At 42.5% G+C, this 14,775-nt stretch overlaps 1 protein-coding gene across 1 annotated transcript in view; it reads right to left on the bottom strand.

The window, feature by feature from the left end:
* Positions 1 to 14,337, bottom strand: part of HCN4 (hyperpolarization activated cyclic nucleotide gated potassium channel 4) — a 103,657-nt gene extending 89,320 nt beyond the window's left edge. Inside the window, exon 1 of the mRNA XM_063445899.1 lies at positions 13,376 to 14,337. Coding sequence (XP_063301969.1) covers positions 13,376 to 14,055 — 680 coding nt within the window. The 5' untranslated portion in view covers positions 14,056 to 14,337. The remainder of the gene's footprint in view (positions 1 to 13,375) is intronic.
* Between the last annotated feature and the right edge of the window lie 438 nt (positions 14,338 to 14,775).

Raw genomic sequence — 14,775 nt, 5'->3', positions numbered from 1 at the left:
TCGCGAATGGCGAACGCGAACTTCTGCAAATGTTCGCGAACGGGCGAACCGCCATAGACTTCAATAGGCAGGAAAATTTTAAAACCCACGGGGACTCTTTCTGGCCACAATAGTGATGGAAAAGTTGTTTCAAGGGGACTAACACCTGGACTGTGGCATGCCGGAGGGGGATCCATGGCAAAACTCCCATGGAAAATTACATAGTTGATGCAGAGTCTGGTTTTAATCCATAAAGGGCATAAATCACCTAACATTCCTAAATTGTTTGGAATAACGTTCTTTAAAACATCAGGTATGATGTTGTATCGATCAGGTAGTGTAAGGGTTACGCCCGCTTCACAGTAACAGACCGTTTAACGCACCGCAAACAACCGCAAACAGTCCATTTGCACAACCGCAAACTCCCCATTTGCACAAGGTTGGATACCAAGCTAGCCATGTCCCGTTCCTTGTCCTCACTGATGTCATTGAAGGTCTCTTCCTCCACCCAGCCACGTACAACACCAAGGGTCCCCGAAAGGTGACAACAAGCCCCCTGTATTTTTTTTTTAAATGTACACTACTGTTACACCAGATATGAGTTGCACTGGTGTGACACTGTGCCCTGGCAGGCCCTGAAACGCACATGTGTGAAGGAAACTGACTGCTATTATTTCACAGTCAAATTTCAATTTTTTTTTAATGTACACTACTGTTACACCAAATATGAGTTGCACTGGTGTGACACTGTGCCCTGGCAGGCCCTGAAACGCACACGTGTGAAGGAAACTGACTGCTATTATATTACAGTCAAAAAAGTTTTTGTTTTTTTTAAATGCAAGCTATTGTGACACCAGATATGAGTGGTGGAACTGGGCAAGTGGGCACAGTATACGCTGTGAGCCTGACACACACGCTGGCAGGCAGGCAGGCAACTGCAATTAGATTACACAGAAAAAAAAGCAGACTGATGTTCTAGCCCTAAAAAGGGCTTTTGGGGTGCTGTCCTTACAGCAGAGATCAGATGACTCCTTCAGGACTGTAGTGGACACTGAATACACTAGCCTAGCTATCGATTTCCCTATTAAATCAGCAGCAGCTACAGTGTCCCTCCTCTCACTAAGAATGCAGCTTCCGGGGGGCGGGGCCTAGCTGTCATGGAGGCAAGACGCACTTCGTGTGAGCTCCCTCAGTATCTCACTTTAAGCAGCTATCAACAAGCCAATTTCACCCCAGAAGGGGATGACCCAGCAATGTTGCTCCTACCTGACCCACCCGACATGCTTAATAGCGGTCAGCAACTCGACGGAGTCTTACCTCCGCGTGGCAAGTGTGGCCTGTTGCACACCAGGCGGGAGAGGCGGCCAATCTCCTGATCCTGGGATGCCCAGGAGCAGCTACTTCTCGGCAGGAGCTCCGTTACCCCCCCCCCCCCCTTGGACCGGTGGGGGTTATCCTGGTCCACCCCTGAGAGGCTGTCTGGAGCTAATGGACGCACAGAGCACAGCCGCCCAGGCTGACATACTCATCTGCGACTCTCCCAATATGGCGGCAGCTGCATGTCCTCCTGGTACCAGCAAAGCATGGCAGGATATTGAGTCTAAGCTGGACAGACTCTTTAATCAATTTTGGAAGCAAATAACAAGCAGGAAGCCCCAACAAGCTCCACCACAGCCCCAACAAGCTCCACCACAGCTAAGCGAAGCAGTCCCCATTAAAATCCACCAACGCAAAAGGCGTCGAAGAAGGGACTGGAGGCACAAACAGAAATGCAGAGCCTGCCCCACGTCAAGCACTCGCCTCCACCCTGAGCCACCACAATCCCGCACCAGACGTGAAGCACCACCGGGACAGATCCGACCACCCGACAAAACAAGCTTCCACTACCTCAAGCCGCAAATCCGGCACTCAGCCAGAGACTTGCCTTTGTTGTTCCAGGTATCAGGGACTCCCAGGGTCTGCACCTGGCGCCCAGAAGGGATCGGATGAGCACAGGCAGTAAACAGCAGCCTGCCAAGCATGTCCCACTATAACATGCAAGCTACACCCTAAACATGACAGCCATCTTTCACAACAATGTACTGCTATATACTCATACCCTCAGTGCAACTAGCCATGATATACGCACGTTCAGCCTAGCATGCTCAAATTTAACACACTTCTGTCTAAAAGAAAATACAAAAAATAAATAAATAAATAATGAATGCAGCTTCCGAATGAATCTAAAATGGATGCTGTCCAGGAGATAGGAGGGTCTGGGAGGGAGGGTCTGCTGCTGATTGGCTGGAATGTGTCTGCTGACTGTGAGGTACAGGGTCAAAGATTACTCAATGATGATGAATAGGGGGCGGACCGAACATCGCATATGTTCACCATCCGTGGCAAACGCGAACAAGCTATGTTCGCCGGGAACTATTCGCCAGCGAACTATTCGGGACATCTCTAGTCAGGATAGATGCCTCTGGAATGGGAGGTACGGGTTGAGATGGTACGCGTACCAGTGTCTCAGGGGCCAAATAAGCATTTCTGGACAAAAGTGTCTGATGGGCCTGGGCAATCTGGTCCATACGGTGACCCTGTTCTTAAAATCTTGCCTCATAGGAGGCCATTTGCTGTCCTAAACCTGCAGGGCCCATGGTCCTATCATAATGTCATGATTTAATACCCCAACACGCAGAGTTTAGGATAGCAAGGGACAAGACTAGGATATAACTTATTACCTGGACTTAGAATGGCCAGCCTAAACGTCAGACAGAGATAAAGCATAATCAGAAACGAGACGAGGTCATGGTAACAGAGAGACTACGAAAACGAGAACAAGCCAGAGTCAGGTAGATGGTAATCAGTCACACGGGCAAACAAGACAGGAAAGGGTTAAAGATAAATTCAGAGTTAAGAACAAAGCCATGGTCAATACCAAAATAAACAAAATAGATCAAGGAACGCACTAAAGGGTACTGACACAGAAACCACGATAGGACAAAGTGGATAATATCCTTTAACATTTGATTGGCCCAAGTCATGCCTACGCCCCCAAAACATTCGTGTGTGGGGGTGCTGGAATGACGTGGGCCAATGGGAGCCTTTTGGCTCCCACTGCCCCTTTAAGAGCGAGCTTGTGACTCGAGCCGTGCTCCTAGTGCCAGACGGACCACGTGACCGATCACTGCGGTCAGTGCACGCGGCTAAGTCAGAAGAGGAGATCAAGCCGCATGTGGCTCGTGTGGAGGCAGGAGTGATCCAGCCACGCGCGGCTCAAGCTTAGGAGCCAGGTCGGTCCCAGGATAAGGTAAATACAGCCACAACCACTTATCCCAATCACACACCTTTCCTAACGTCCTATCCCATTAAAAGCATATTACCGCGTATTTAATAAAACAGATAGACCCCCTACTTAATCCAGGTTACTGATCGATGGTTCGATATTCTGAGCCCTCTCTGATTTACTGTACACGACTATTCGATATTCACACAAATTTGATATAGCATTTTATGTTTGTTTGAGACCACCTTAAAAATATTGAATATCGCTAAAAATCATGATCACTATATATATACTTTCTCTACAAACCTCTAAAACGAACCAAACTACTCATCTATCCGCTATACCACTTTATCCTACCTAGAACTAGTGCCCAGTTAAAATACTTGACTCTTACTTACCCACACTCAGTCATGCCACACACATTTCACCACTATTCTCACTGAATCCCTCTGACTACGGCTAAATTCATCTTCTACATCAGAACACTACTCCTAAGATTGGGTTGTATCCATGTCTCGGGTCTTTCATTTAGAATATGGGCAGCTTTGGTCTCCTTCAACACTGACACTCCAGTGCATATTATTAAAAGATTGGGCAGATGGAAATCCTCAGTCTACAACCGATATATTCCTCATCCCGAGAAAGAAATGAAGAAAGCTTTTAAAAGTTTGGCTTTGTAAATTTGATGCAATAAGTGTATTTTTCTTTAATACCTTTTCACCCTCTTTGCATGAACCCGATTTACATATATTACTAATATGTTTCTGAATATATATTATATTATTCACTCACTCACTCACTCACTCACTCTCTGGGCCGGCCTAAGACATCATGCCGCCTAGGTCCAACGATAAATTACTATGGGGGATAATGTATAATAAACACAGGTTACTGGCTATGGGAGGATAATGTATAATAAGCACAGATTACTGGCTATGGGGGGATAATGTATAATAAACACAGGTTACTGGCTATGGGAGGATACTGTATAATAAACACAGGTTACTGGCTATGGGAGGGATAATGTATAATAAACACGGGTTACTGGCTATGGGGGGATAATGTATAATAAACACAGGTTACTGGCTATGGGGGGATAATGTATAATAAACACAGGTTACTGGCTATGGAGGGATAATGTATAATAAACACAGGTTACTGGCTATGAGGGGATAATGTATAATAAACACAGGTTACTGGCTATGGGGGGATAATGTATAATAAACACAGGTTACTGGTTGTGGGGGGATAATGTATAATAAACACAGGTTACTGGTTGTGGGGGGATAATGTATAATAAACACAGGTTACTGGCTATGGGGGAGATAATGTATAATAAGCACAGGTTACTGGCTATGGGGGGATAATGTATAATAAACACAGGTGACTGGCTATGGGAGGATAATGTATAATAAACACAGGTTACTGGCTATGGGAGGATAATGTATAATAAACACAGGTTACTGGCTATGGGGAGGATAATGTATAATAAACACAGGTTACTGGCTATATGAGGATAATGTATAATAAACACAGGTTACTGGCTATGGGGGGATAATGTATAATAAACACAGGTTACTGGCTATGGGGGATAATGTATAATAAACACAGGTTACTGGCTATGGAGGATAATGTATAATAAACACACAAAAAAATGAATAATATTAAAAAAAAAGAATGCAGCTTCAGAATTAATCTAAATTGTATGCTGTCTAGGAGGTGGGAGTGTCTGCTGCTGATGGGCTGGAATGTGTCTGCTGACTGTGAGGTACAGGGTCAAAGTTTACTCAATGATGACAAATAGGCGGCGGACCGAACATCGCATATGTTCGCCATCTGTGGCGAACGCGAACAAGCTATGTTCGCCAGGAACTATTCGCCAGCGAACCGTTTGGGACATCACTACCAGTCAACCATCGGGCACTCAATAGTTTGTCGACTACCCACAACATCTGGAGTGCTGAAGGTTGCCTAACCATGAAAAACATCTTGATGATTTAAATGGAATCTTTCACTCACATCTGCTACAGGCAGACATATGCATAATCTATACGCTGTCATAATACATAGATAGCATTTAAAACTTACCTGACAATTGTGCAGATCCAATTATGCTATATTATATATCCTATAATTTGCAATTTCCTTGTGAATTCTTCATTATTTTGGATTAGAGAAAAACCTCTAAAGCATAAAAGCTTTATATTGTGTTCATGACAGTCATTTAAAGGGACACTATAGACACCCCGTCATTTCATTGAAGTGGTCTGGGTGCAGTGTCCCTGTTCCTTTAACTCTGCACTATAAAACAATGCAGTTTTAGAGAAACTCAAGGACGTATCTTACACGAGGCAAACAAGGCATCTGCCTTGGGCGGCACTTTGCAGGGGGTGTCAAAAAAAGCCGCCCCAAAACTTGTCCTGGGGGGGCTCAAGAGCTGGCAAGCTGGGCTCTTTTGAGCCCCCCCCCCCCCGAGGCTGGCGGCAGGCAGCAAGGGAGCATACTTCAAGCTCTTCATGCTCGGCTCCCTCCTCACCGCTTAATGAAGCCGGGAGCCGGAATACGACGTCATCACTAAGCGGTGCGAGAGGGAGCTGAGCAGGAAAATCAGAGCTGCCTCGCCGCCTATCCGCCCCTTGCCTGCACGTCCAGCAGCCCTACTGGACAGGTAAGTAATCCACTCCAGCTCTCCCAGGGAAGCTGGGTAGATTTAAAAAATAATAATTTGTGAGTGTTGGTGGTAATGTCTCTGTGTGTGTCTGTGAGTGAATGAGTGTGTGTATCTGTGAGTGTGTGTCAGTGAGTGAATGTGTGTGTGGGAGGGACCGCCCCAATGAGCATTTCATAAAGATAACATTTTAAAAATTCCAACCCAGTTCAAAGATATCATAAGACAAGGTAGGGACTACTTTGTCTTTTGTATTTTTCCTATGCTTAACAAAAAACTACAGCTGCCAAGTTTTGTCAAACCCTCACTTGTCACTAGTGATCGCTGGGGGAAAAAAAGCTCTGAAAAGGGAGGATCCACCAAATTATAGCACTGATGTCAGAGGGAATCTCGCGGAAGATGGCAATTGTCATGAGGCACAGGTTCAGAGAAGTAAAAGCTACCTTTCCCCAGAAACCCGGGCCACAACACTGCAAGCAAAGTAGCCACTATCTGGGGTCTTTGCAAATTATTCAAAGAACCCAGAGGGTGACAGAGTTTCTTTAATTTATCAAAATAGTTCATCATATAATGCTTGTTTGAGTAATATTACATTCCTCCCACATTCATAGACAACAATTATCAAGGAGATAAAAAAGTCTAATTTTTAATCACAAAGCAGCATTTTTCTTTAATCTATCTTATGAAACATTTATAAAGTGGTCTAGAGTTAGAACCTACAACGCTGACAGAACACAATGGGAAAGGAAAGTTTATTGTTACAACTCCAAACAGGCCTAAAGGGGCATGCTAGTGACACAACTTGCATCACTGGCAATGCCCAAAATGGATGGTCTTCCTAACTCAGGAAACACCATGCAGAGAATGCTGCTGAAGCACTCTCTGCATGGTTTTAGGGCCCTCATCACTCTAATGATGTGCTTGTGTAGTGGTAGCTTGGGTTTCCAGATGAGGAACACCAGGGAACATATTCACTACGGTAGTACCAAGCCACAACCGCTTAAGATGGGAGGTAAGGAAAGATAGCATTTATACATTGAATTGAGGATAGCTAAGGCTTATGTGTGACTATGAGCTTGTATCAATTAACAATGCGTTGATCATCAATTAGTGTCTTCATGCTCTGAAAAACAGGAAGCATTTCTTGTGGCCATCTGAGTGACTGCCACTGGAGGTGTTCCAAAGCAGCAATGTAAACACTGCCTTTTATTAAAAGGCAGTGTTTACATGAAAATGCCTGCAGGGACCTACTATAGACACACACCAGAACAACTACATTAAGCTGTAGTTTTTCTGGTGACTATAGTGTCCCTTTAAGCTAGTGCTAAACTGATGGCTGTTGCAATACGTTTTAGTGTGTTTCATTATCAAATTAAGCAAGCCAGAACTTGGTTTTACAGCAAACCATCCAGGGCTCTAGTGCAGTGGGAACACATTGGAACTCCGTTTCCGAATTATATGTGCATCGGTAAAGTAGGAGCACTGCTTTCTTACATTACATGAGCGTTTTACAGGAACATTTTAAAATTGAGAAGCATAGAGTTTACCTTTCTCCAATGTACCTTTTAACACCTGGTTCCTCAAGATATAATCCTGTGCTTCTCCCTTCACATAAAGTAGCCAACATCTTGACAGATTAACCTGCAGCCAGGGGTAGGCTGTCCCGTTAAAGGACCACTCTAGTGCCAGGAAAACATACTCGTTTTCCTGGCACTGGAGTGCCCTGAGGGTGCCCCCACCCTCAGGGACCCACTCCCGCCGGGCTCTGGGGGGAGAAAGGGGTTAAACTTACCTCTTTCTCCAGCGCCGGGCGGGGAGCTTTCCTCCTCCTCCTCTTCTTCCTCGCGACGTCATCGCTGAATGCGCATGCGCGGCCGGAGCCGCGCTCGCATTCAGCCGGTCGTATAGGAAAGCATTCATAATGCTTTCCTATGGACGCTTGCGTGCTCTCACTGTGATTTTCACAGTGAGAGGCACGCAAGCGCCTCTAGCGGCTGTCAATGAGACAGCCACTAGAGGCTCTGGAGGCTGGCTTAACCCTCAGTATAAACATAGCAGTTTCTCTGAAACTGCTATGTTTATAAAAAAAAAGGGTAAAAGGTAGCTGGACCTGGCACCCAGACCACTTCATTAAGCTGAAGTGGTCTGGGTGCCTAGAGTGGTCCTTTAACAGACATCCCGTCTCCAATAAAGAAGAGTGATTAAAATGCCATATATTTACATTTTGTTGAATGTGTATAATTCTGAATAACTAGAATTAAGGTGTTCACTTGTTGATATGTCATTATTAAACCTCTACAATTATATTATGCTCTATCCGCAATACAATGGCAATATAAGCATGTATTTATATTTTTATGATATATATTTTTTTTAATTTCCATACTGTTGCTATCTCACTCGTATCACACATGTTCTCATATAAATGTTTTTAGTTTTTTTTTGTTTTTATTGACAATCTTTATTTTTAGCAGTCAAGTACAGTAGTCTTACATATGAAATAGAATACGTGTATTACATATATCATTTTCTGTATATTCTGTATATATAGACAAGGCTGGGCTTTCAGTTTAACACATATAAACAGTTCTACCAGTTCACGCGAAAGCCCTTCATTTGGGAGATGAGCTGAACTCTAAGCATATCTAATACATACGTGAAGGAGCAGGGCCTCTTTAATTTTGAACGTTCTAGGAGAGGACTAAGTATGTAAGCTAGCTTATGACTGCCTGCAAGTAATGATCTCTAGTCATAGTCTCCATATCCCTGTGCATTGCTCTGATGTGTCTTTTAATGCCGCCATTGTCGACTCAGGTACATTTCCTCCAATCTAGGCATCGATTGCTGGAGAGTGGGCACAGATTGTTTTTTTCCACATAGTGGGAATAATGGATTTGCTGCTGTTAACAGATGCTTGATAAGAGATTTCTTATAGAGTCATATGGTTGTTGTGTAATAATATAAGTATGGGCTAAAGAGGGACGGGGGACAGGGGGGTTATGTATGTAAGAGCCCGGTTATAACTGTGTGCACTTTTTCCAGTAAGCTGCGATGAACGGGAATAACAACCAGATGTGCAGGCAAGCACAATTACCTCCTCCCCAACGCATCTCCAACACATGCCTGTAGCACCCACATAAATCCATGCACTACCACTGGGGTCCTGTACCAGTATGTGATCTCTTTTTTAGTTAAGGTTTGTATTTCGATACAATCGAGCCCTGGTGAGCAAGTACATACATTATCTCCCATTGTTTTTTAGTTAGGGTCACTCCCTCCTCCCAATGTGAGAGGTATTTAGGAGGAACCTCCACATCTGCACCAAGGAGCATTGCAGAAGGAGTAGTATTACCTTTCAATATATGTGTTCTGTATGAGCAAAGCAACTCAAATTGTGTTAAGTCCCTATGTATGTTATGTTTCCCTTAGAGAGTAGAATAGTACTGTTGGATTTGAAAGTACCGGAAGGTATCAATACAGTTGGAGTGCAAACCCGCTACAGTGTAGAAAGACACCTAAGTGCCCCGAGCACAATTGTTGCAAATCAATCCAATTGCCTTTACATATCCCGACAGCTGCTGCTGAGAACTAGCCTGCTCCAAGTTTAGGATTGCAAGTCACAGGCGCCAATAGGCCTGGAATCATGCAGTGGCAACCAAATTCAATGGGCCTGGAATAATGCAGTGGCATCCAAATTGACAGCCAAACTGCTAGGGAAGTGCCAGTGAGTGGCGTTGCAATAACTGGGCAGATATATCCATACCCTCAGGCCACAATTGACCTGGCAAACTGTCCCTCATAACTGACTGTTCCAGTTGCAACCATAGGTTAGTGGATTTTTCCACTGCCAATTCAAGACCGGTAAATGGGTCACCTCGTAATAATTCAATAGCCCTCCACGTTGCTTAGGTAGGGTAAGTTGTGAGGTGTTCACCTGTATACCCCTTCCCTTCCATGCAAATTTAAGTGCTGAGAAAAGTTATTTAAAATATCCCACCAGTAGCTTGATGGGGATGTCAAGATGAGTACTTCATAAAGATTCAAACTTTACAAAATACTCATTGTTTTTTGTGGGGGCGGTTATCTTGACTATAAAACCACGACTACTTTAAAAGTGTACACAGAGAATATAATGGATTTTGGTGGATTTGGTGATAAATTATATAACTATAATGAATAAACCACTACGGTAGCATTCCTGTTCCCATGTTCAGGTTTGCTTGAAGCCATTTATATTGCATCACTAAAATATATTGCCATCTAAACCAAAATGACAATTTTACATCGACTTAAAACAGAAAGCAGTAGGTTGTATTGAAATGTAAACCAAATGCAACACATTTTCAATACTGCTTCATAGTAATGAGTCACTTAGTACTACGGTTTCTCAGAATCCAGTTATATTCCGTGGTTATCCGAACATACTGTTTCCTGCTCTAGTCAATGAAAATTTTACTGCCTTCAATGCCAAGATCCTCACTTGTTGACTCATATATTCTCACAATCATTATAGTATTACCAGTTTTACAGATGATTTATATATCACAATGAAATGTTCTCTGCCGGTAACAAAGAGAATCGACCCTTTCAAATTATCATTTAAACATTCCCAACAACATATATTTTTTGACATAAAATGTGCTGGAAGAGAAATATTTGTAGTGCTTAATGCATCCTAGCTTGTCTCTTATATTTACATACGTCTAGATTACGCTAGATCCCATTTAAAAAATGAGTGTACAAAATGATTTAAAAAAAAAAAATTATGCATGTAGGAGTTCAGAAAAAATACAGTTTACTGTAGAAAATGTGACAAAGCAATTCCTATTTTAAGAGCATAGCAGACAGTGCTTGTATATGCACATGACTACGCATAACGTAAGTGAAGTGACAATGTTAACATAAAGCAGATATGCTAAAATATTGAGAAAATACAATATGTCTGAGTCAGGGCAGATTGGTTATCTCAAGGTTCTAAAGGTATAGCCCTCATTCAGTTATACAGGCATTTGTTTTCAATCCAAAAGCTGATAATTTCAGGTTTTATTTAATATACAATGAATGGTGGTGCACTGACAAGTGAACTGCAGAATTTAGGCCAAAGCAGCCATTGAGAGAAATATTAGGCTATGGTAGCACATTTGCGCTGAGCAGTCCACTGTTTGGCCTAGTAGACGATTGTCAATTTTTGATACATAGGTATAAATAAGTGTAATAATTGCAGTAATTTAAATTCGGAGATGAGGTTTGCTTGGCGCTTGCTTTTTAGGGAAGTTATTTTATACAATACTACGTATAAATGTGGGATTATAAATAATAGCTGGTTGATATTAGAAAAGCATACCATTTTTGAAAAAAAATTCAAATATTTTTCCATTCTTGTAGAAATTGTTTGTGCATTTTTTCTATCAATAGCAGCAACATGAACACTTGAAAGGAAGACTTGGGTCTTTTTCATCCTATATTATTATACCAGGCTTGTGGTTGGTTTTAGGTACGAGCAATGATTCCCGGGGCCATGTTAAAGGTGATAAAAATGATGCTAGTAAAATGCATGTGACATATGTCTGGGTGGCATGGAGTGTAAGCAGTTCAAACAAGTGATTCCACTATACCATTCTACAACATTAATATATTATCACACTGACTGGATTGATTTCATCTGTATAGAGCTGACTTTCATGGATTATTAATAATCTTGTAGGGCTGAATCTGTTGCTTCTCTTCCAGAGGAGATTAGTGAAGATTTACAAAACACTGCTGACAGACTAGTTTGCTTGATAAATGCCAAAGGCATTTTAATGTGCGATTTAAAAAAAATATATATATAATAAAAATAAAGAGATTAAATAAAATTAAGCTAAACACTCTCTGTCTACCCAGTTGAGGTTGTAGACCACCATCAGGGAGGAGGCTTGGACTGTTGCACTCATTTAGACCTTGGGTCAAGGCAGAGGTAAATACATTGGTCCAGCACTCCAAGAAAGGTAGAGATATTGATGTTCTAAGTAGCTGTTTGTCCAATGAAAAACATAACATATGAGAACATTCTAACATTTCATAAATAATAGATACAAAAGTATGGAATGCGAAATGGTTAGTTTCAAAGTAATTTTGCAGTTTTGTTTTTCTATTGGTGATTATTTGTTATAAAAAAAAAAAAATTTAAGTGGAAGCATGCTGGAATTTGTGGAATTGGGAGAATCCAGGAACATGTAAGTGAAACTAATCAGAAAAATCAGCAGGGATTTAATCACTGCAATAGGCATTTTGTGCCTTTTTAAAAAAAACATTTATTGAAACGCAACACCTCATTCTGCAAAATATATGATCAGACATAACTGATGATACTTATGAAGAACAAAGTTCTGGGGGCAAAGTTAAAAAAGAAGCACAATCAACAGGAGCATTTTATTGGTTTCCATGGCAACTGCTCCTCGTTCAAATCTCGGTACCATAATTGCTCTTTATACAAATTCCCCAAACTGTCCAATACAATTTACCTACTATCTAATTGTAACAGCTCAATGCTATTGATCCAGAGGAAGTACATGTCATGCAATAAAGCACACATGATCTGAAGCAAGCACAGATAATGAAGAAAATTAAATTTCAAAACAGGTGTTCAATCAAGTACAATTTAGCCTCCAGAGCCTTATCACAAAAGGTTCTAATTTTAAATGGTGGGTAAAATGCACTTTAACCTCTGTAGAAAAACGCTAAGAGTAATATTGACGTATTATGAAGATTTAAATGACACCTTGCATAATTTCTGTAAATGGGATAATGTCAGAAAGAAAGAATTAAACAAGCATAACGAGTACTAAGCAAACCAACACATCCCCCACATCCATTCCTATTGTGCATGTTCGGGATCTATTTGAAGACTTTTTATGGGAAACTGGAAGAATGTACAGCGAATATAAACACTTAACTATGCAAAGACCATACTTCTTACAATGGCTCAGAGCCCAAGCCATGGCAGGGGATACATGTGATATTCTTTTCATGCAAAAACAGTCTCCTCTTACAAGGCCTCACAAAAATAAATGATGGATGACAGACCATTTTCTGGAGTTAAATACATAAAGACACCTGAGTATTGTGGTATCCCCATTGTTGTACTCAATCATATGCAGTATAAATCAGGCTGCCAAACATCTCATAATCTTGTTTCTTTAATCTAATCACATTTTCTTCCTTATATTCTCCCTCAAGGTTAAAAAGAACGGGCATTAGTCCTTCACATAGTATCCCTATGAAACTTAAAGTAACATATGTACTTTTATTTCTACAACTCAATTCCCAAGTGGTAGCTATCCTACTTTAAACAAGGCAGTTGTTCTTTTAAGTGCCAATGCACTCTGAAAGATGGTACCCAAGCCCTATATACTTATGCCCTGACATGACCGTGCACTGAAGCTCTCTAGAGTTGGTTCTAAGCTGTACTGTTATTTTATTACCTGAAGTCACTGTATGGATGAATAATCCAAAACCCCGCAGACTTCACTCGATCCTGTTCCCTTTCTACTGCTTTCTGACTGCCAAACATCCGCAAGGAGAACTTGTTCACCCCAGGCTGCAAAAGTGCCCCAAACTGTCTGTGCATAAAACTGTTCTGGTCATCATCCCCTCCGGACAAAGTCTGCTCTCTTCCCTCCACCTTTACCGAACTGCTATGCCGGTCACTGATCCAAGGTTGGGCGTCTGCCTGAGCTGTTTGGGAGCGGCCTACGCCTGGATCACCTGGAGTTGGATCCAAGGTAGGAGACTTCTCTTCAGTGGGGCTAATGTCCCCCTCAGATATAAGCCTTCTTCCTTCACTGGGATCGGAATCATGAAGGTGCCTGCCACAGCTGGCAATGGAGGACAGACTGCCAGTAAACCTCCTGCAGTCTCCATTGCTACTTGTTCTATGAGCTTTTCCCACCTCAGTTTCCATAACTAGGTGAGAATCCTTAGATGCAGGTCGAGGGTCAAGGCGCCTTAGAGCAGAAGGTGAGGGTAGTGGTTTGAGCTTAATGCTCTTTTTCCAGGTGTCCCTCTCTTCACCTTCTTCTTCATCCATTATAGAAGCTTTGGATCCAATGTGTTGAGGGAGACTATACAGACGCTTCCTCATAGAGGGGTGCAGTCTATCCATTGTTTGCCAGGAGACTCCCCTCACTGAGGGGTTTCGTGTTCTTGGCTGGTATCAGCCCCAATGTACCACAACTGGGCGCATGATAGCACCTTCTGGTCCCTCACGCACACATTGGCTGAGAAGTCTGTGTCTCTGAAGCATCAGCAACCACAGCAGCATTCTGACAGCGCTGAAGGTGCCAGGAGGAGTCTGTGGTCCATGTTTGTCTGTCTCCTGTCAGATCTCAGGCACTGAGATGATGAGGACTTTGCAGGAGAGAATGAAATGCAACAGACAGGCAGAACAGTTCAGTCAGCAGCCGGCCAGGGGAGGGACTGGACTAGGGCTGCCCAGAAGAACAAAAGGAACAAATCACAATAAAATGAGAAAAAGAGAATACCCTCCCTCTTTTCCTCCCTCCCTGTCTCCTTGACTCTGGCTGCAGCCCATACTAAGCAGCCTGAGAGAAGCTGCAGCATCAGAGGCTGCTGACATCAGACTGATCACTTATTCCTCACGCAGCCCTGCTACTGGCAATATTCATGAAGCTATCTGATCTATTGTGTTGCCATAGGAGCATAGACTGCACACTAGCTCTATATCTTTGAGCCCGATGTCCAGGTCTTTAACCCTTTTTAAGCAAGCCTTTGACCTCCCTGGCAATGATATGGTGTGAAGTAATAAATTTAACGTTACCTATTAATCATGGGTGTGTAGTTTAAAGGCTAATCCTTATGTCTC

The sequence above is a fragment of the Pelobates fuscus genome, chromosome 3 (assembly GCF_036172605.1).
Source record: "Pelobates fuscus isolate aPelFus1 chromosome 3, aPelFus1.pri, whole genome shotgun sequence".
Classification (NCBI taxonomy): domain Eukaryota; kingdom Metazoa; phylum Chordata; class Amphibia; order Anura; family Pelobatidae; genus Pelobates; species Pelobates fuscus.
The sequence above is the reverse complement of the archived record's forward strand: the minus strand, read 5'-3'. Positions and strand labels throughout refer to the sequence as shown.